Genomic DNA, 23,123 nt, shown 5'->3' on the forward strand with positions numbered 1-23,123 from the left:
AAATATGCTCGTTGAAACATTTTTAATATATTCGTACCCTCGTACATATGAATTCGATAATGAAAATGAAGAATAGTGAATTTTTGAATGAATAAAATAATTTTTTTTTTTAAAAAAAAAGAGAAACTTTTGAAAACAGAAAAAGGTGGAGGGATATAATGGGAAAACAGAATGTATTTTTAAAACTTTGAAACTTGTGTATATGAAATGGCTAATGTTGAAATTTACTCACGGTTCAGTAAAATATTGTTTATTTTTAATTTAAACCGATGAGTCGAAACATAAAAAAGGCTAATGAACCGGACGGGTTGTATAGGATCACAACTGGCCCGTGCTTCTAAGCTTTTCCAGTTGTCATCAACCCCATGCCTCGCTATATAAGATTCATCTCCAGGTTGAGGGCAAGATGCATTGAGTTAAACAGAAAACTCTACGACAGAGAACACTGAGAGATGGACAGGCTGTGGGTAGTGACCATTGTGCTTGTGCTTGCTTTGGCACTTGCTCCTGCAAGAGCCAGGAATGCGCCTGGCCACCGTGTTACCACGGCTGGTACCACCACCACCACAGTGCTGACCAGTGGTGGAGCTACTGCTGGTGCTGTTGGTGCAGGCCTTGGAGACAAGAAGAACATACCCTTCTTAGGAATCGGTGGCATGCCTGGCGGCTTGCCGAGCTTCGGAAACATGGGTAGTTTTGGAGGCTCATCGGGACTAGGCGGGCTTGGAGGAGGCTTCGGTGGGCTCGGTGGTCTTGGTGGTGGCTCTGGTGGTGGCTTCGGCGGTGGTGGCGGAGGCATCCTCCCATGAGTTGAGGCAATGCATCAGTTACCTGAAGTCATGGCTATGGTTATGGCCTTCAGGTCTGGTAGCAAGAGCAACTTGTGAGACTTTGCTTGGTTTTACTTGAAATTCTAGTGTCGTTCAAGTGTGATGTTTTCAAAGCTTTAGTTATAATGATGTGTGCTTTAATCTGAGGCGAGTGAAATATGTACTGTAACACCTCAGTTTAGTATCTGTATGCTAATAAAAAATCTTTACAATGAATTAGGCACCTCATCTAAGTGGATCGATCATAAAATACACCATGCAAAATATATGATGTTGAACAGAAAAATTAAAGAAAAACAAAAAAGAGGAGATTTTTGAATCTTATGAGTGATCGTTACTTGCAATATATGACAAACTTGATCTAACAATTTAAAACTAAGGAATGAAACCTGTGATAAAGGACTAAAATTGCACTAGTGCTATGAAATGTGCATACTTGGGATTGCAACTATAGTAAACTTTATGACAAACTAAAGTGATATTTGACTATTGGAGCTAAAGGTCAGACATTTATTGTGCTCATAAATTGTTGCCGTTCTAAGGACCAGATGTGTCATACATATTTATGAACATATTAACTTCAATCTTGTATTTGTTGTTGCAATGTAGTTAATAAGTTCCATACCTATCACTGTTGCTTCCATCATAGAGGGAGGTGCTCCTGCAGTCTGGAATCCATGCATCTTTATCAAGTACAGGAACCTGGAAAAATAGGAAAACCAGGAAAAAATGTTGAGCTAGAAAAATATTTACAACAGATCATATTGCACTAGAACCAACCATTGAAAAGGCAAAAATAATTACCATTTTCATACAACCTGGAGTTAGCAAGCTGTTATAGTTAAATCAGCGGCAGCAAAAACCATCACAAGCGATAGCATATTCTGAGCAGTACTTAATCTGAGTTCGTAAGCAACTATAGTTAAGTACAAACCAGCAGCTTAAAAGCCAACAGTTGAAACGAATATCACAGCTGAATCTTAACCTACACAAGAAATCTGAGGAGAGAACTTCCTATCGAACGAGAGAATTTGTTGCTGCTATACATGCATAACATACAATATACTAATCCAAGGTTATTTTGGATCCCCAAAGTCTAGAAACAAAATACGCATTTGCAGCAGGTGAAACTAAACCACAAATCACTAATCATTGTTCAAGTATTGTTATTACACCATATAAGCATATAAGTAGGGCGTCCTGAGAGAAACAGTGGTTGCGACAAACTCGTAACCACCAATATCAACATTTGAAGCCATGGCATACTGACAAAATTATGATAAGGATCAGGGCAATAATGATGCCCAAGACAATGAGCTTAATCTTCATGTTTTGCAGCCACATCTTCCTTCTCATCTTTGTTCCCTGTTGCCGAAAATCTTGTGCCTGTCATACCAAAACATCAATAATTGCCTTAGAATAAGAGTCCGAGAGCAATGCTTAAGAAGTAATAGATGAAAAATAAAAAACCCAACTATCACCATACATAGTGTTGATTTCATAAAATTTGTAAATTGTAATAATGGATCATTCAAGGGTACCTCCTGAAGATTCATACTATGGTTATCATACCTGGGAGTGAAGATTTTCAGTCTTGTCGACAAGCAACTCAATTTTCTCCCCCCGGTCAAGAACCTAAAAAATTGAGGACAAACAAGAAACACCCTCAAATACAAATTCCTAAGCATGAACAACAGAAAGTGTGTATGAACAATCAAGAACCTTCTCAATGTTCTCCATCATAACTCCCTTGACTTCAGAAACCTGAGCCTTCACCTTGGCAAGCTTGCTAACCTCTTCTGGATGGTCAACACAGTATTGCATGTGTTCTTTAAGCTTGGACCTAATATTTCATTTTAAGGCTTCAGTACTCTTTACACATGATAGAAGGATTATTCGGAAATTTGAAGGGCAACATGATAAAGGAGTACCCAAACTCATGGCTGAGGCTATTAGTTGAAGCTGTTGCCGCTTTTCCTCCTCCATATCTTTTGCTAAAATCCTCCTTCACCCTCTCAAGAAAGGCAATAGGGACTTGCCTGACAACTGACTCAGTAGCAACAACACAGTATGCTGCAGAATTCAATTTTTCAATTCAACTACAAAATACAGCTTATTTTCAAATTTTGTAAGTAGAAAGTTACAGCAATAAACAAACAACTGCATGTTAGCTTGTATAAAAGTATAAAATAATAACACCTCTTGAAGGATTGTGGCTATTTAATCTCAAGCTGGTGCAAAAGAACTAATACTCAGAAGCAAGCAACAAAGAAGAAGGAAATCAAAATCAAACCTTTGAGTGCAACTGAAGCTTGCGGATTACAGCCAAGTTTACATCATAAATGAAATTTATTGGGAGAAAAGAAAATCTAAATGCATGCCTAAAAAAAACAAAGAAGGCAAAGGTTCAACCCTAAGCCAAAATTTCTAATATCCACAAAGCCATCATATTATAGCGCCAACATTAAGAGTCAGTTGAATTAGTGAATCAACAAGTGGATCAAAATTGAGGGATAAGATGGATCATCCTTCCATTTTTTTTCTTTTCACTTTGATGAGTAAAAGGGTAAAGACAGATTTTTGAAGTGTTCAATTTAAGCATCTATCCTTGGAGAAACAACACAAAGGACATTTTTATGTCTCCCGTAATTCTTCTGTCTTTTCTATGTATATCTATCTATTCAATTCCTAATCCATTTAGGGAAACATGGCCTAAAGAATAATCTCATATACTATTATTTTTCATATATAGGTGACTTTAGTTTATGTTTGGTGGAATAGATATATATATAAGAAGTGTTCCATTTGAGTATCCATCCTTGGAATTCATCTGCTGAAACCCAAAAGGAAAACTAATTAACATGGGAAGATGGATAGTTGAAGTGTTCAATTTGAGCATCTATCCTTCTAATTCATCTGCCGAAACCCAAAAGGAAACCTAATTAACATATGTTAAGTATATAAAATTATCCATCACCTCTGCATATGTTTGTTTAAGGAAACAACTTATAGGGCATTTTTAGTCTCCCCTAATTCTTCTGTTTTTTCTATATATATTTATTTTTTCAAATACTAATCTCTTTAGGGAAATATGGCCTAAAGAATAAAGAATAGTATCATATGCTAATATTTTTCATACACAGATGGCGGATAGCCGACCCCGCCTAGTAGGATAAGGCTTGGTTGTTGTTGTTGTATATGTTTTGAAGACGGACATTTAAAGTGTTCAATTTAAGCATCCATCCTTGTCATTGATTTGTCAACCCCCAAAAGTAAGACTAATTAACATATGCTGAGTATATAGAATTATCCATCATCTCTAGATATGTTTGATCAAGGAAGCAACTCAAAGGACATTTTTTACGTCTCCTCTAATTCTTCTCTCTTTTCTATATATATTTATCTTTTCAATTTCTAATCATTTTAGGGAAACATGGCCTAAAGAATAATAGCATATGCTATTTTTTTCATTTGCAGGTGACTTTGGTTTATGTTCTGGAATAGATATGTACATTTGAAGTGTTCAATTTGAGCATCCATCCTTGTAATTCATCCACCAAAACCCAAAAGAAAAACGAATTATCATATGTTCTGGAAGAATCCATCCTTGTAATTCATTCGCTGAAACCAAGAGTATATAGTGTTGGTGCAATTTCCAGTAGGTCAAGGTTGACCTAGTTGACCAAGCGTAAACCTTGGTCATGGTTTCGATGTTTGACAATACAGAAATACATGTAGACATGGACAATGCAGGTGCAGTTGTCCATACGGAGAGATACTGATCAAGGTCTGATCAGGTTGAATGAAGAAGAGTCAAGTAGGTCAAGGTTGACCGGATACTTGACTGGGAAGTCCTAACTGGGATGTTAGGCAGAATGAAAATCCTAGTGAGTGAAGCTAGGTGAAAGGGAAAGTCCTGGTGAGTGAAGCCAGGCAATTGGAAAAGTCCTGGTGAGTGAAGCCGGCGATTGAAAGTCCTGGTGAGTGAAACCAGGAAAGGGAAAGTCCAGATGGCAGGTTGAAAGTCTTGGTGAGTGAAGCCAGCCAGAAGATGAGTGAAGCGGTGAAAATCCTAGTGAGTGAAGCTAGGTGAAAGTGAAAGTCCCGGTGAGTGAAGCCAGGAGAAAGTCCCAGTGAGTGAAGTCCCGGTGAGTGAAGCAGACAAGGAAATCCAGATGGGTCGAGGTTAACGGACATCGGTGAAAAGTCAGCGAGGAGCTTGCACGCAAAGTCCGATTATGGAGACTTGGCACGGAGAAGACCAAGTTGGAAACTTGGCCGGAAATCGGAGAGGGCTCGGTAGCTTGCTTCCGGACTATGGTCGAGAGGGCTCGGTAGCTCGTTCTCCCGAACCGAAGTCGGAGAGGGCTCGGTAACTCGTTTCCGGACTAGGTCGAGAGGGCTCGGTGGCTCATTTTCGGGACCGTTTAGGGTTTAGGGTCGAGTCTAATCAATATAATCCATCCTGATCTGATGATCGATCGATCGGTAACTCTGATGAGCTTCATGTGTTATCTCGATCGACCGAAACCGATCGAGGCCGATCGTGAGAAGGCAACAGGTGGGAAGGACGGTGATCGGTCTAGGATCGATCAAGATAGAGCCCGATCGGTCCCCACGACGATCAATGACACCGACCGATCGGGGGAGACATCGAAGTCAAGCCGTTGTGACTCAACGGCTAGGCTATTTCGGGCTTCTGTGTTCTGGCCTTTTTGCCTTGCAGGTTCGCAGGTTGACTCAGGATATCAGAGGTTATAAAAGGAGATCGAGGGCGACTCTCTCTAACGCTTCTTCTTCCTCTTCTTCCTACTGACTGCTGAAGTATTTCTACTTGAGCTTTGTTGAGCTCTTCTTCGCTGAAGCTTCGCGTGAGCTTCCCTCGGCTGGGACTTCAACTGGACAGTTGGTGCTGTGGTTGGATTCCCGTGAAGTTGCTGCTTCATCCAGTCGACAAGAAGGCAAGCTAGGGTTATTACATTTTTGTATTGTACTTAGTTTCCTGCTGTATTCTTGTACTCCTGTTTATCTTGCTGTTGCAAGACATTGGGGCGAGGTTTCTCCACCCAGAAGGAGTGATTATTAGCCGGGTTTCCGGGGTCTCATCCACCGACGGATTGATAGGCTTCATCCACCTTACGGACACGCCGAGGAGTAGGAGTATATCTCCGAACCTCGTTACATCGACGCATGTTGAGGTTTGATTTCTCCGCTCTCGTTTCTATTATTTTTATTTCCGCTGCACTAACCTTGATTTGTAGAACGAAACGGAAGATTTGGGGTCGGCTATTCACACCCCCCTCTCTAGCCGCGACCATCGATCCTAACAAGTGGTATCAGAGCGAGGTCGCTCTTCGTTGGATCAACACCCGGGGGAGCACAAGCTAGAGATGGATCAACTCGGAGAAGACATCACCATTCCACCTTTCTATGATCGCGACGACTTCGCGTATTGGAAGGTAAGAATGAGGTATTTTCTTATGACTAACCTTGAAAATTGGAGTTGTGTTCAATTAGGTTTCAAGCCTCCAATGGATAAGGAAGGAAAACCACTCGAGAAGAAGAAGTGGACAAGGGAACAAATCCACCATTCCACAATCAACGATGAGGTAATGAAAGTATTTGAATTCTCATTACCTAATGACATTCTATGTAAGATAGGTGGATACAACAATGTCAAGGAGTTGTGGAACAACTTGGCTAAGTTCCATGAGGGGAACTCCACTTCAAGCCATGAAGAGGAGTCAAGTGAGCCTAGGAGCTCATTTCATGGAGGAATGGATTTAGAAGTTGAGGGCCACTTAACATCTAAAGAAGAAGAGGAGGAGAGTTCTTCTTCAAGATCGGAGCAAGAAGAAGAAGCTTCTATCTCCGGAAGGGATGAAGAAGAGAGCTCACATCCATCCTCAACCCTAGGTAACTCAAGCCATTTAATTTCAAATAAATTACACATAATGTGCTTTGAGTGTAGGGAGTATGGACATTACAAGAGTAAGTGTCCAAGGAGGATTAGGAAGACTCCACCGGCACCAAAAGTCAAGGAAGCCGGAGTCCCAATACGCAAGAGCAAGGAGCACGTGGTGTGCTTCCAATGCAAGCGAAGGGGACATTATCGGATCCAATGTCCGAGGGGGAGGCAACCTCACAAGGACAAGAGGACGAGCACATCGATAGGGGGAGCTAAGGAAAATCCTAAGGTAATCTCTAAGGCACATTATTGCAATAATAATAGGACACATGCTAGTAGCCTTATTGCTATTGTTAATAATGGTAAGCATGATAACATTACAAATCGATACACATGCTTAGGTGCCAAACATGTGAGCCTAGATAAGGACAACACTAGAAATACCAACCCTAGGATTAATTCATCTAAGGTTAAGGAAAATCTAGGTAGAAACCCCAAGACAACTAGACACATGCCTAGGAATACCTCAAAGAAAAATGAAAAATTAAAAATTGAGGTATTAGAGAAGGAGAATCAAGTTTTGAGGTCAAGACTTGATACTTTGGAAAAGGCTCTTAAGAACTTGGAGAAGTCATCTCTAGGGTTTAAGGGTCAAAAACCAATGTCCAAGGACAAGAAAGGTTTGGGTCACAAACCTAAGTCCCAAGTGGTCAAGCCCACTTATCACAATGTTCCATTAGATTATGGAACAAAATCTAGGGCAAGGAAGATCATCACCAAGGTCACAAGGGGAGTCACCCCTAGAGTTGATCTTGATGAGTCCCAAATGACCAAGGCTTCAAAGCCTAGGAGGGTCATTAGAAGGGTCGCTAGGGAAGTCATCCCTAGTGAATACTTAGTGAACCCAATGAGCTCCAATAGGTATTGGGTTCCTAGGAGCGTGATTCCATCACACTAGATGATTTAGGGTGTGCCAACCTTACTTGAATAGGTAGTTAACCTAATCATGGCAAAAGGTGGCACCTTAGGAATTTTCAAGGTCTAATCAAGCCTTGAAAATGAAAGTGAAAATTATTCCTAAGATAATTAGGATGTGCCAACCACAGTTGAGGAATTTTTCTAGAGTCAATCTAGTTGGCACATAGTGATCTAAAAGTCTTGAGGATATGATTTTAGGTCTATTACACTTAGGAATATAGAATTTATGGCAAAATGATCAAAATTATCAAAAATGGCAACTAAGGCTAGAATTAGGTATTTTCTATACTTTTATGTGCTATTTGCCATATATTGTTTGCCATATGCCATGTCATGACATCATATTTATTTTATGATCATTTAAAACGTCATGATAATGCTTAGGTTATTTATATGTCATGATTTATTTAAGTTTCATACTTTATGCCATGACATCATGACATTGGCACATGTTATTATGTATGATATCATTTTATGCCATGTCATCATTTCTTGCATTTATAATCAATGAAATTGATTTAAGGTTAAAAACACAATTTGATATGGAGATCAAATTGATGTTTAGAAAATGCATGAGACATTAGCCTAAGATAACCTAAACCCATATCTCACATCAAAATTGACTTGGATGTGTTTGATACACCTTAGATGTGTGTGAGATATTAGGATCATGAGTTAGGATCAAGGTGCATAGTTCTTGTACCTAGATGAGCCTAATTCGAAATTGGGGATCATAGGGAAAGCTTGTGTACAAGTCATGTACATTTAGCCCTAAGATTGTGGTCCCAAATTAAAGGGTTTAAAATCATTTCAAAATTGATTTGAAAAACCTTGATGAAACTTTTCTAGTGATAGCATTCATCATTGAGCAAAGTGATACAAAGATGAGTTAACTTTGAGCTATTTCAAAGACTTGTGAACTTTGTATCAAGATTGAAAAATGGAAGTTATTTTCATAGAAAACTATTTTTCCTTGATAGTATATGTTATGAGGAATGTATCCTCAAAATTTCACAATTTTTGGAATTTTCTGTAATTTTCTAGAGGTTTCTGAATTTCGTGGAGAGAAATCAGAACTTATCAGACCTTTATCAGGTTTGTGGACCGATCAGAAGGGTTTCTGATCGGTCCAGGGGAGCCTGATCAGTCTGGTGACCGATCAGGGCGTGACCGATCAGGGCGTGCCAACCTGCTGAATTTCGACTGTTTGTCTGAAATTGCAGCTATGGAAGTGGTGTTTTAGAGTTCTAAAGGTTTGAAACTCTCCAAGACATTGTTGGTGCAATGGTCAAGGGGGAGTTGACCTTTAGGGGGAGTTTTACCTATTAGTCAAGGAGAAGTTGACTTTTAGGGGGAGTTTTTACTTGTCGAAATTTTTGAGGATGAGTGATATGGGATTATCACTAAGTTGATTGTTGAATTTAGTATCAAGGGGGAAATTAAGGGTTTCAATGAAAGGTATGAGACTTTCATTAGGAAGAAACTCTTGACCTTGATTCACTCCTTTTGATGTGTGTCAAAAAGGGGAAGAATGTCTAGAGAATGTTCAAGGAAGAACATTGGAGTTAGTGGGAGAGTTTGTTGATCACGACGAGTGAAGTTGTGAACAACGATAACTTACTCTTCAGGGGGAGAGTTTGTTGATGTGTGCCAATAGGGGGAGAATGAAGGGTTTAAGTTAGGCCTTCATTATCTAAGAAGGAGGTTGCCTTCTTAGAAGGAGAATGTAAGGTTGTAACTTATGTTTCATTACCTAGTGGCATGAGGAAAGTTGAGGCTATTGGATTAGCCTAACTTAAAGGTATTGTCGAACATCAAAAGGGGAGATTGTTAGTGCGATTTCCGGTGGGTCTTGACCTAGTTGACAGCGTAAACCTTGGTCATGGTTTGATGTTTGACAATACGAAATATATGTAGACATGGGCAATGCAGGTGCAGTTGTCCATACGGAGAGATCTTGATCAAGGTCCGATCAGGTTGAATGAAGAAGAGTCAAGTAGGTCGAGGTTGACCGGATACTTGACTGGGAAGTCCTAACGGGATGTTAGGCAGAATGAAAATCCTAGTGAGTGAAGCTAGGTGAAAGGGAAAGTCTTGGTGAGTGAAGCCGGGAGGTGGGAAAAGTCACGGTGAGTGAAGCCAGGCATTCGGAAAGTCTGGTGAGTGAAACCAGGCAGTCGGAAAGTCTGGTGAGTGAAGCCAGGGGTGAAAGTCCGGTGAGTGAAGCGATCGGGAAATCTAGTGAGTGAAGCCGGTGAAAATCCTAGTGAGTGAAGCTAGGTGAAAGTAAAAGTCCTGGTGAGAGGCCGAGGAAATCCAGATGGGTCGAGGTTGACCGGACATCTGGTGAAAAGTCCAAGCAGGGAGCTTGGCACGGGAAAAGTCCAAGTATGGAGACTTGGCACGGAGAAGACTAAGTTGGAGACTTGGCACGGAAAGTCGGAGAGGGCTCGGTAGCTTGCTCTCCGGACTGTGGTCAGAGAGGGCTCGGTAGCTCATTCTCTGAACCGAACGAAGTCGGAGAGGGCTCGGTAGCTCGTTCTCAGGACCATTTAGGGTTTAGGGCTGGAGCTCTAAACCGGCCGACCGATCGGTGTCTGACTGATCGATCGCTCTGTGATGAGCATGTGTTATCCGACGGATGAAAACCGATCGAGGCCGTCGAGAGAAGGCAACAGGTGGAAAGGACGGCTGATCGGTCTAGGATCGATCACGATCGGTCCCATGGCCGTCAAGAAGACCTGGACCGATCGGTGGAGCTGATCGGTCGAGCCTGCCGCGACTCAAGCCAGGCTATTTCGGCCTTTTGCCTTGCAGGTTCGCAGGTTGACTCAGGATATCAGAGATGATAAAAGGAGATCGAGGGCGACTCTCTCTAACGCTTCTTCTTCCTCTTCTTCCTACTGACTGCTGAAGTATTTCTGCTTGAGCTTTGTTGAGCTCTTCTTCGCTGAAGCTTCGCGTGAGCTTCCCTCGGCTGGGACTTCAACTGGACAGTTGGTGCTGTGGTTGGATTCCCGTGAAGTTGCTGCTTTATCCAGTCGACAAGAAGGCAAGCTAGGGTTATTACATTTTTGTATTGTACTTAGTTTCCTGCTGTATTCTTGTACTCCTGCTTATCTTGCTGTTGCAAGACATTGTGGCGAGGTTTCTCCACCCAGAAGGAGTGATTATTAGCCGGGTTTCCGGGGTCTCATCCACCGACGGATTGATAGGCTTCGTCCATCTTACGGACACGCCGAGGAGTAGGAGTATATCTCCGAACCTCGTTACATCGACGCATGTTGAGGTTTGATTTCTCCGCTCTCGTTTCTATTATTTTTATTTCCGCTGCACTAACCTTGATTTGTAGAACGAAACGGAAGATTTGGGGTCGGCTATTCACACCCCCCTCTCTAGCCGCGACCATCGATCCTAACATATAGAATTATCCATCATCTCGGCATATATTTGTTTAATGAAACAACTTGAAGGACAATTTTTTAGTCACCACTAATTTTTATGTCTTTTTAATTTCTAATCCCTTTAGGGAAATATAACCTAAAGAATAATGTCATATGCTATTATTTTTCATACATACGTGACTTTGGTTTATATTCTTGAATAGATATTTGTTAGGACCGAAAAGTAGCTAGAGGGGGGGTGAATAGCTCTTCGCGTGCTCGTTGCTCGGCGTTGCTTGTTTCTTCAAGGATGCGCAGCGGAAATACAAAGAAACAAATACAAACACGCTAACACTTGGATTTTACTTGGTATCCACCTCCAAGGGAGGTGACTAATCCAAGGATCCACACAACGCACGCACCCTCCAGTAATGAAACTCTCCTTTATGGTAACTACCAAGGGCGGAGAAGCCCTACAAGACTCAATACAAGAAGAAGAAAGGGTAGTAAAGAAATACAAGCTTACAAGCTTACAATGAGTGCACAAACCCTAACCCTAGTTTCTTCTTCTTGCTTTGATCCGCCTCTTGACTTGGAAGAGCCTCCAAGAACCTTCAAGAACTGACGATCTCGAGCTTGAGAAGAGTTGTGGAGGAGCTGGTGAAGATCTGAAATGAATCTATGAAGTGATGCTGAAGGAATCGCACGCCAACGGCCTTTATCGACGCCAACGGTCGAATCCCGATCGATTGGATTGCTCCCGATCGATCGGGGAGGCTTTGGATCGATCCACGGATCGATCCAGAGCGCCTCTGTGCTCTGGAAAATCGCCTGGATCGATCCACGGATCGATCCAGCGCTATCGCGACATGCAGCAGCGTCCCAATTGATCCACCGATCGATTGGGACCTCTGGATCGATCGGACCGATCGAGGGACTCACCGGATCGATCGGCGGATCGATCCGGATCTTCTGGATCGATCCACCGATCGATCCAGATCTGCTGGATCGATCCACGAATCAATCCATGGATCGATCCACGGATCGATCCAAACCTGCTGGATCAATCGGCTGATCGATCCGGATCTTGGTTTTTGCCCAAAACCAAGTCTAAAGCCCCTAAACCAACATCTAGTCAACCACGACTTGTTGGTACATAAGACCTAGCATCCGGTCACCCTTGACCAGGACTCTCTCACCAAGTGTCCGGTCGATCCCTTTGACCCACTTGGACTTTCTCTTCTCGTGTCGGTCATCCTCGACCTACTTGGACTTTTCTTTCTCGTGCCTAGTATCAACCTTTGACCTACTTGGACTCTCACCAGATGTCTGGTCAACCTTGACCCATTTGGATTCTCTTGCACGGCTTCACTCACCGGGACTTTCCCCGCCTAGCTTCACTCACTGGGTCTTTCACCGGCTTCACTCACCAGGATTTTTCTCCTGCCAGCTTCACTCACTAGGACTTCCGGTCAGTATCCGGTCGTCCTGACCTTCGACTCTTCTTGATCAACCTTGCATTGTCAAATATCGAAACCCAAACCAAGACTCAAGCTTGGTCAACCAGGTCAACCTTGACCTGAGGGATGTTGCACCAACAATCTCCCCCTTTTGATGTTTGACAATACCAACACTATCACTTACAATACCACATGTAAGTTAGGCTAATCCCATAGCCTAAACCTTCTTCATGCCACTAGGTAATGAAAACATAAGTTAAGCTCTTCATTCTCCCCCTAAGAGGGCAAACTTAAAGCTAACTTACTCCTTTCATTCTCCCCCTATTGGCCACATCAAACCATGCCCCATTTTTGGGCACATATCAACAAATTCACTTGTTGAAAACTCTCCCCCTGAAGAGTTGCTCATCGTTGTTCACAACTTCACTCGTTGTGATCAACACGATAATGAAGGTCCCATACCCTTCATTAACCTTAACCCTACATTCTCCCCGATGTAGGCAAATGCCCGTCCTTGGCATTATCACTGAAGCCACTTGAGCAGTGAGGATATCCACTCCCATTAAAGTTCAAACGCTCGACCTTGAGCGTATTCTTAACGGAAGGTTGACCACCTTCCAAGGTTCATGGAAAATAGTTTTCATGTCTTTAAAGAGTCTCTCCCCAAAGACATGGTGGTAACTTCTGCCACAATGACTTGGAATCCCCAAAACTTTAGGAAACCCAATTTTAGAAGTTTTGAGGTTCAAATATTCAAATTTGAAACAAACCTCAACCTAAACTTCAACTTAGCCTTCCTTAACCAATCCATCCTTGTTTTCCACACGAAAACACCCTTTTTATGTATACAAATGTATTTTCAGGGTTTGGAATGGTTACCTAGACTAAAATAGGTTCAAAATGCTGAAAATAAGCTTTCCCAGCCAAAATCAGCATCTTCGATTGATTGGAGTTGGGTTCCAATCGATTGAACCTGCTGAATCGATCCACCGATCGATTCGGTCTTCTTGGATCGATCGAGCTTCTGCTCGCTAGAATGCCTTCCGAATCGATCCACCGATCGATTCAGACACTCCAATCGATCCATGGATCGATCGGAGCTCTGATAGTTGCTGAATTTCAAATTCAGCCAACTTCAGAAACCCCTAGAAAATTCTACAAAAATCTAAAAATCATGAAATTTCGTGTAGACATTATTTAGGGCATACTTTATCATGGAAAAATAGTTTTCTATGAAAATATATCATATCTTCAAAGATTGACACAAGCTTGAAAACTTGCTAAAACTTTAGCGTTTTCTTCAAGTTTGTGTCTAACTATTCAATGGTGATTACTATCAAAAGATAGCCTTCACCAAGGTTTTCCAAAAGTCTTTTAAAATAATTTTCAAAACCAATATCCCATCACATTCCTTGGGCTTAATGCACATGACTTGTACATTAGCTTTCCCAATGATGGGAAAACACATAACTATGTGTTTTGATGAACCTAAAACTCAAAAGAATGCACTAAATCAACATGTTGAGTTTTGTTCATCATCCTAACATCTCACTTGTATCTATTGTGGACAAAACACATACAAGTCATCTTATAGGTCTTTGTGAGGTGTAAAATTTGGTTTTGCCCTATTCTAGGGATCATGCATATCTATCTAGGCATTTTAGAGATATTAGACATCCACCCAGGATGTCACTTGTTAATAAGTGTTGTTAAATGTCATTTGTCCTTAATTACAAGGAATTAAACTTAATGCATGATTATGCTATGGCATACATCAAAATGAAATAACTTTCAAAAGAAAGATTCCTATAATTACATGATGTATGTATGACATGACATGGTATTTTTGTATTTTCATAATAAGGTATGAGTGCAAAAATAAACATGATGTCATGACATATAATGGGCAAACAATCATGGCAAGATTCAGCATAAATAAAATATACCTAAATTACCTTTCTAAGTATCCTTACCCACTTAGCTAATCCCACTTGTTTTAACTTAAAACGTTAAACCTAGATTGCCCTAAATGCTTCAAAGAAATGTCAAAACCTAAATTGACATTTCTGTTTCTCTTGATTTGTTTATGCCACTTAAAAATTAAGCATATCCTCAAATGTTGGCATATTCCATTTTTCCTCAAGAATAATCACATAAATCAAGACCCGGATTGCCTTAAATTTCTAAGAGAATACCAAAATCCCAACTTGGTATTTCTCTAGGTTTTCCCAATTTATGCCATTTTAAGATAAAATCAATTTTTCACCATTAGGCACATTTTACTCTTTCGAGGAGTAAATAATAATTCAATTTCATTTTCAAAGGTTAACAAAAGCTCCTTGAGTGTCAATTTCTTCATGATTGGGTTAACTACCCTTCTCTTAGAGTTGACACTCTCTAACCCATTTTGGGGTAGAGAAAATGCTCTAGGAACCCAACACCTATTGGTGCTCGTTGGATGCTCTAGGTATTCACTAGGGATAACTTCCCTAGATACCTTCCTAGTGACCTTGTTTGGCTTCTTAGAAGCCTTGGTCACCTTTTCTAGGTCGACTCTAGGGATAGCCTCCCTTGTGACCTTGTTGGTGACTTTCTTAGACTTCTTAGAAGTCTTAGTTGCAAAGATACTTCTAGGGATATCTTCCCTTGTATCCTTGACTTGACCTCTAGACTTAGGGTTTGTTCCATAACTATATGGAACCCTATGATAACTAGGCACATCCTTTTTTGCTTTGGGTTTGTATCCCAAACCTCTATGGCCATTTGATGGCTTTTGTACCCCTAAACCTAGGTTATGCTCATTTTGCCCAAATAGGATATTTTCCAATCTTTTTAGGGTCTTTTCTAATTTATCAAGTCTTGACCTCAAGACTTGATTTTCCCTCACTAAGTCCTTAGTATTTGATTTTTCATTTGATCCATGAGCATTTTTATTCTTGGGCTTGTATCTATTATCCTTAGTGTTCTTGCCCAAATGTCTATCTACCTTCCTAACCTTAGGTTGGGTAGTTTTGGCATGTAGCACATGCTTTTCCTTAATGCCCTCATGCTTTCTATTCTTATGGTAAATTGCATTAAAATGATAAAAATTAGAACTATCATGCTTTTTACCATAACGTAAAGGGGTAGGCTCAATAAATGTTACCTTCTTCTTTACCTTGGGCTCCCCTTGACTAGTGCCTCCTTGAGCCTTGACCATCTTCTTCCCTTGGGCGTTGACTTGTAATGCCCTTTTGTTGACAAGAAGCCTGTGCTCCTTGCTCTTCTTTGTCCGGGTGGTCTCCTTGGGCTTCTCCTTGCCCTTTTGTGTCACTTGGCCCTTCTTGGCAGTTGGGACACTTGCTCTTGTAGTGCCCACTTTCCCTACACTCAAAACATATTATATGATTTTTATTTTTAATTGAGGCATTTATACCTTCTTGTGTAGGGATGACACTTGCTCCTCCATTTGATATTTCTTGAATTTTGGAGGTGGCACCATCTTCTTCTTCTTCACTTGACCCGGATGTGGAGGCCTCTTCTTCTTCTTGATCCGGGTCACCTCCCCCTCAATCCTAGAGGTGGAGGCTTCATCATCTTGTACATGGAACAAGGAGTATGCTCCCTCCTTGTTCTCTTCATTGCACTCCCTTGAAGATGAAGCTTCTTCTTGGACTTCTTCTTCGGAGATTGAGCATCTCTCAACCTTGGAGTCCTCCTCTTGGTCTTGCTCCAAAGAGTCACCCTCTCTGGATTCTTCTTGCTTTTGTACAGTGGAGGGGATCTCTTCATGAAGCTTGGCCAATTTACTCCACAATTCCTTTGCATCTTCAAATTCTCCAATTTTGCAAAGGATGGTGCTTGGCAATAAATTTACCAAAAGCTTGGTCACTTTGTCATTGGCCTCGCACCTTTGGACTTGCTCTTGACTCCACTTGCTCCTCTTGAGAACTTTGCCCTTTGGGTTTGTTGGAGTCTTGAAGCCTTCCATAAGAGCAAACCATTGCTCTATGTCCATCATAAGAAAATTTTCGATTCTTGATTTCCAAGAATCGAAGCTCGTGGAAGTGTATGGTGGAGCCACCCTCGTGTCGAATCCGAGCCCATCTCGGAATTCCATTGTAGAAGTTGAGCTTTTGAATTTCTTTGACTTTGACAATTTTGCTTCAACTTCTTCACCCTCTAGCTCTTCTTGTTATGCTTGACCCTTCCGGCGATGATTCCGGTGAAGAGCGGCCTCGCTCTGATACCACTTGTTAGAACCGAAAAGTAACTAGAGGGGGGTGAATAGCTCTTCGCGTGCTCGTTGCTCGGCGTTGCTTGTTTCTTCAAGGATGCGCAGCGGAAATACAAAGAAACAAATACAAACACGCTAACACTTGGATTTTACTTGGTATCCACCTCCAAGGATCCACATCACGCACGCACCCTCCACTAATGAAACTCTCCTTTATGGTAACTACGAAGGGCGGAGACAAGACTCTCGATACAAGAAGAAGAAAGGGTAGTAAAGAAATACAAGCTTATAAGCACAATGAGTGCAAAAACCCTAACCCTAGTTTCTTCTTCTTGCTTTGATCCGCCTCTTGACTTGGAAGAGGCTCCAAGAACCTTCAACCGGCGATCTCGAGCTTGAGAAGAGTTGTGGAGGAGCCGGTGAAGATCTGAAATGAATCTATGAGTGATGCTGAAGGAATCGCACGCCAATAGCTATAAACGACGATTGGATTGCTCCCGATCGATCGGGAGGCTTTGGATCGATCCACGGATCGATCCAAAGCGCCTCTGTCTGGAAAAATGCGGATCGATCCACGGATCGATCCGGCGCTTATCGAGCGAAGCGGCGTCCCAATTGATCCAGCGATCGATTGGGACGGATCGATCACGGATCGATCCGGATCTTCTGAATCGATCGGCGGATCGATCCAGATCTTCTGAATCGATCGGCGGATCGATCCGGATCTTCTAGATCGATCCAGCGATCGATCCGGATCTCTGGATCGATCCACCAATCAATTCAAGCTGCTGGATCGATCCACGGATCGATCGAACTTCTTTGGATCGATCGGTGATCGATCGGATCTTGGTTTTGCCCGAAACCAAGTCGAAGCCCCTAAACCAACATCTAGTCAACCGCGACTTGTTGGTACATAAGACCTAGCATCCGATCACCCTTGACCGGCTAGGACTCTCTCACCAAGTGTCGGTCGATCCTTTGACCCACTTGGACTTTCTCTTCTCGTATATCAGGTCACTCCTCGACCTATTTGGACTTTTCTTTCTCGTGCCAAGTATCGGTCAATCCTTTGACCTACTTGGACTCTCACCGAGATGTCAGTCGACCTTGACCCATTTGGTTTCTCTTGCACTCACGGGACTTTCCCAATTGCCTAGCTTCACTCACTAGGTCTTTCACCTGGCTTCACTCACCAGGATTTTCCTCCTGCCTAGCTTCACTCACTAGGACTTCCCAGTCAAGTATCCGGTCATCCTTGACCCACTTGACTCTTCTTCAATCAACCTTGCATTGTCAAACATCGAAACCCAAACCAAGACTCAAGCTTGGTCAACCAGGTCAACCTTGACCTAAGGGATGTTGCACCAACAATATTTATATTTGAAGTATTCAATTTGAGCATCCATCCTTGTAATTTATTCATAGACATCTAAAATGAAAATAATTAACATATGTTCTGGAAGACATATTTGAAGTGTTCAATTTGAGTGTCCATCCTTGTAAATCATCTACTGAAACCCAAAAGGAAAACTAATTAACATATGTTGAGTATATAGAATTATCCTTCTATCTCTGTGTAAACAACTCAATGGGCATTCTGTCTCCCTTAATTCTTCTTTTTCTGTCTTTTATATATATATATATATATATATATATATATATATATATATATATATATATTTATCTTTTCAATTCCTAATCCCTTAGGGAAACATTGTTTAAAGAATAATGTCATATACTATTATTTTTCATACAGTGGCAACTTTAGTTTATGTTCTAGAATAGATATGTATATGGTGCACATCCAAGAAACATTAGACAACAATTTACAGCCAAACCAAGTCAAGTAGAAGCCTAAGCTAGACAAACTACTCCATGAACAACAAACTTCTCTGTGTTTCACTTCCTCAATATGAGATCGAGGCTTGACATTTCACACCTAACTAAAGTCTATGATGTAATTATGTAAAGTTGTTATTCCCTCCATTACCACCCAAAGGGCAACACAGTGCACAAAGCTCCTGTCAATGCGAAAGATTTATTGTACGTAATCTTACCTTGTATTACAAGAGGCTGTTTTTATGACTTGAACCCTTAATTACCAGGTCACATGGCAATAACTTTACGATTGCGCTAAGGCTCCCCTTCAAAAACTAGCATTTGTGTCCAAAAGGCATTTCTCAAAAGCATTTTCAGCTCACTATGATTGAACACCAATCAGTTTCCAGTAAAAAAAGGCTACTAAGCAATTGTTTGTTTAAATAGTTTATCAAAAGGAACTTTATTTTTTTTGCTAATGTCATATTGAAGATCACATATTTCCTGACTGAACATGGGCAAGTACCAACAACAACAACAACAATCAAGTCTTATCCCACTAGGTGGGGTTGACTATATGGATCTTTTTACGTCATTGAGTTTTATCTTCTACTATATTATCATCTATACTTAAATAAATTTTATTTTATTTTATTGTTGATAACCAAGTCTTTTTTGGTCTTCCTCTTCCTCGTTTGATATGCGTGTTTGTCATAGTTTCACATCACCTAACGAGAGCATTTACATGCCCGTACCATCTTAAACGTGTCTCTCGAAGTTTCCCTCAATAGATGCAACTCCGACTTTCTCTCTAATGCTCTTATTTCTTATTCTGTCCATTCTCGTATGTCCACACATTCACCTTGACATCCTCATCTCTCCAACTTTCATCTTCTGCTCATGTGCTAGAGTCATAGACCAACATTCAATTCTATATAACATAGCAGGTTTAACTGCGGTTTTGTAGAATTTTCCTTTAAGTTTTAGAGGTACTTTACAGTCATATAAAACACTCATGGGTAAGTACAAGTGGGCAAGTACCAAGTAACAAAAATGGACAAAAGCTATAAGCATAATGAAAGATACACAAATTAAAACAGATAATACAGGATGCAAATGACAAAAAAATACACAATTACAATGACCTACAGTAGTGACGGCACAACAGACAAATTAAGAAATGAACCTCACACAGAGGAGAACTCTAACACAGAGAAGACAAATTAAAAATTGTATTAATTCAAAGATGAAGATTAAAGACTCTAGACAACTTCAGTTATAGACTCGAGACTTACAAAAAATATGAAAATATTTTAAATAAGGAAAAATGTAGTAGACTCTATTGGGATTATAATTATTTCTTGATTATTACTAAAAGAGAATAGATTAATTGACTCAATTATCAAATGAATAAATGTCTGATTAAAATTTGTGCTAGACGCGACAATCTTGAATAATTTATTCATTTCTTTCCTAATTTTATTGCAGACCAACCAATCTAGAATAGTTCTTCTATCTCTTTCCTAATTTGAGTTATCCCCACCTAGAAGAAATTCACTCCGTCGAGTGAGGGATGGAACACTCCAAAAAGTCTGGCGACGCCACACATAGGTGAAGAGTGGAGACAACTCTCTGGCTAAAACGAATGATTATCATTTTATTTCTTCAAGAAGTTCAAGAGCAAAATAAAGTCAGCATTCGATGATTCAAGCACAACAGACTAGATACCTATGAGTGCCTTCATATAAAGATATCATTGTCTAGGAGTCTACAATATGTTGTGGATGGGACAACAGGAACCGACATTAATTTGTAAGCAAATAAAGACAAAGAGGAAAACTTGAATGTAAGTCCTGAACATAGAAAATTGAATTAATGTTCAAATTAGTAGGTAAATCAATAACATATGCATATTAACACTAATTTTCCTCACAATTTGAAATGGACTAAAAGAACGAGCATGAAGTTGTTTAAATCAGTTTTAGGAAAACGTTTAAGGTGAATGAGAAGTGCATAGTAGATCCTTTAACTTATAATGTGTGTCGGCTTGAATTTTATAAGCATCAATACTCAAAATGATTTTACTCTTGACATCAACATAGCTCCCTTTAATGCAACATGTTTAAAAAGCTACTAGTAGATGTTTTATTGTATGGAATGAAATGTGTTATTTTTTAAAATCAATCTATCACTTCTAAAATTGAGTCATGACTCCAATGTCCGAGGTACACCTAAGATTAAAGATGAAGTTCATGCTAATGTGTTTGTAGGACTTATGGTTATAAGCAATGGTGGGTATAGTCTTATGCTTTGCCTAGTTATCTTTGGTGTTTGGCATGTGTTATATTGTGATACAATTCATTCAATATCTCATTGCAATAAGGGGCAATAAATTAATTCATCACAAAAGAGATATCTTGTCTTTTCTAAAGTGTTCAGCTACACTACTGACATGGATTTCCTAAATAAGAAAGTATTTAAAGGAACTATTAGGAATGCATAAGTGTGTACATTAAATAGGTAACTGTCTTTTATCATAAAATTTACCAAATTGTTCTCCTTTAAACCATTTAAAAAACTATTCATAGGTGACAACAAGTGAATACTTATCTCACAATAGTCAAATCTCATTACAACCATGTTCATGGTACATAGTAAACTTAGTGTATCAATAAATTTATTATCCACTCAAGTGTGATATTTCAGAACATAAGTGTAGTAATAGAGGAACTTAACTCACCTGACATTAGTTTCTTTTGGGACTGAATGAAATTTAAGGCCTTATGTTTCAAATAGAGGATGAATTTGTGTGGTAGTAGCTAATAGTGCCAATGTCTAAGGGCCTGAACAATAAAGTAAAACTTTGTCATAGGTGGAATAGTGTTGTCGTGTCTTGTTGAGTTTTTGCTAGAAAAATACAATCATTTACTTTGCCATATTAATTTATTTGTATTATTAGATAAATGAATTTCATTAAAATAAATTCATTATTCGTTGATATTATCCTTCACCTATAAATTGGATTTTATTATAAATTTTAAGAGCGATTAATGCAATTTTAACTCTCTATCATCATTAATAAATATAATAAAATAGTAAAATAAAAATTACATTAAAAATATATATTGAATAATGTAGGAATTATTTTAAATCGCCATACTTAATTAAAACTCTCATTTCCAAAGCAAAATTTTTTTATCAACAACTTCGAATTGCTAGCACTCTTATTGCAATTTAAACAAATGCCTTCAATCTAATTTTGAATAATTTAATGAAACAAGCCTTGGCAATGAATAAACAGATTTGATAACAAGAGAGAGAGAGAGAGATAAGTTTATACCAATCTACCAAACACAGCCTCAGTATTTCGTTCAATAACTAATGGTTAATCCATGATTATACACAACAAACAAAAGAAAACAAGAAACGAATTCTCGAAACAAACATATAAGGTTGCAAGTCTCAAAATGATGCACTAACTAAACAAAACGTCTACGAAATGAGATACCTACATAAATTTAAACTCATATACGACAACTTCCTCTAAAACTCAATTAACTACGGATCCAAATGGCTCTCCCTAGAAATCCTGCAGTTCTAGATCAGCTTTCTCTTCAATTATTCACTACTGGCAGTAATTTCAATTATTGACAAAGTAAACGAAACGAAGAACAACGTCTTCATTAGAATCGAATGGCAAAGTAAATCGGATCACTTGAAGAACAACCAACTACTTCTTGCTATTTTTCAATAAATACACTTTACCAACTTAACCAAACGTAGAAAAACATTTCTAAAAATCAATGCAAGAGAAGAAAAAAAAAGTAGGGGCAAAAACGAACTACTCGACGAACATCTATCAAAAATCAACCAAAGAAAACTAAATTGGACTCCATATCCACCAGAAGATACATCGCTAATTTCAAATTCACAGATCCGCCGCTCGCACTGACGCACTAAAAACCATGAGGAAGACAAATCGACTAAAGTACAAAAAAATAACCCCTACTGCAAAGCGGATCTGGATCAAGGCACTCACTGAATCCGTCCTCTACGAGGTAATTGAAGGTGTGGCCATCGCAGTTGTAGGTGAACTTGTTGTTGCTGGCGGGGAGCTTCTGCAGGCACTGGGCGGCGATGCTCTTGAAGTTTCCCGTAAACTCTGTGTACTCCGCCAGGATCACCGTACCCCGAGCGACAAAACTATAGATCAGCGACTGCTGCCCCATCTCGCTTCTCCAAAATTCTAGATCGATCGAAGTGAGATGGATGTGGAAGATACTGCCGATCTCGGTGAGGACGGTGACAAGAGAGAGACATGAGCAAGAGAGTCTAACTTATAGTAGCAAGGGGAGTCCGCGAGGAAATCACATGAATTTTTTGTGATCCATGAGGGCTTCATTTGAAAAAACATAATTATATGGTGTTTTATAAAAACGTACTAATGTTCTTCCCGGGGAAGTAAACAATTTTCATTTCACTCCTAGAGGTTCAAAGCACCCCCGTGAGAATTATTTGAGTTCAATTAAG

General features: G+C 40.0%; 2 protein-coding genes across 2 annotated transcripts; one reads left to right on the forward strand and one right to left on the reverse strand.

The window, feature by feature from the left end:
- The first annotated feature begins 452 nt into the window (after window positions 1-452).
- On the forward strand, window positions 453-809 carry LOC122000619 (glycine-rich protein 23-like). Its single transcript, XM_042554997.1, has one exon. The coding sequence runs from the start codon at window positions 453-455 to the stop codon at window positions 807-809; it is 357 nt and encodes a 118-aa protein (XP_042410931.1).
- A 1,146-nt stretch (window positions 810-1,955) lies between these two features.
- Window positions 1,956-22,925, reverse strand: LOC122027296 (vesicle-associated membrane protein 721-like). The gene is made up of 5 exons (XM_042586228.1): window positions 22,633-22,925; window positions 2,762-2,903; window positions 2,553-2,673; window positions 2,403-2,465; window positions 1,956-2,216 (listed from the first exon to the last, which is right to left on the reverse strand). Exons 1-5 carry the CDS (start codon window positions 22,820-22,822, stop codon window positions 2,073-2,075), a joined length of 660 nt encoding a protein of 219 aa, XP_042442162.1. The 5' UTR covers window positions 22,823-22,925; the 3' UTR covers window positions 1,956-2,072.
- Between the last annotated feature and the right edge of the window lie 198 nt (window positions 22,926-23,123).

The sequence above is a fragment of the Zingiber officinale genome, chromosome 1A, assembly GCF_018446385.1.
Source record: "Zingiber officinale cultivar Zhangliang chromosome 1A, Zo_v1.1, whole genome shotgun sequence".
Taxonomy (NCBI): domain Eukaryota; kingdom Viridiplantae; phylum Streptophyta; class Magnoliopsida; order Zingiberales; family Zingiberaceae; genus Zingiber; species Zingiber officinale.

Coding starts and splice junctions, on each gene's coding strand:
- LOC122027296 (XM_042586228.1), bottom strand. CDS start 22,822: ATGGGGCAGCAGTCGCTGATCTATAGTTTTGTCGCTCGGGGTACGGTG. Junction 2,904..22,632: donor CCTCGTAGAGGACGGATTCA/GTGAGTGCCTTG, acceptor TGAATTCTGCAG/CATACTGTGTTGTTGCTACT. Junction 2,466..2,552: donor TGATGGAGAACATTGAGAAG/GTTCTTGATTGT, acceptor TCAATTTTTTAG/GTTCTTGACCGGGGGGAGAA.
- LOC122000619 (XM_042554997.1), top strand. CDS start 453: ATGGACAGGCTGTGGGTAGTGACCATTGTGCTTGTGCTTGCTTTGGCA.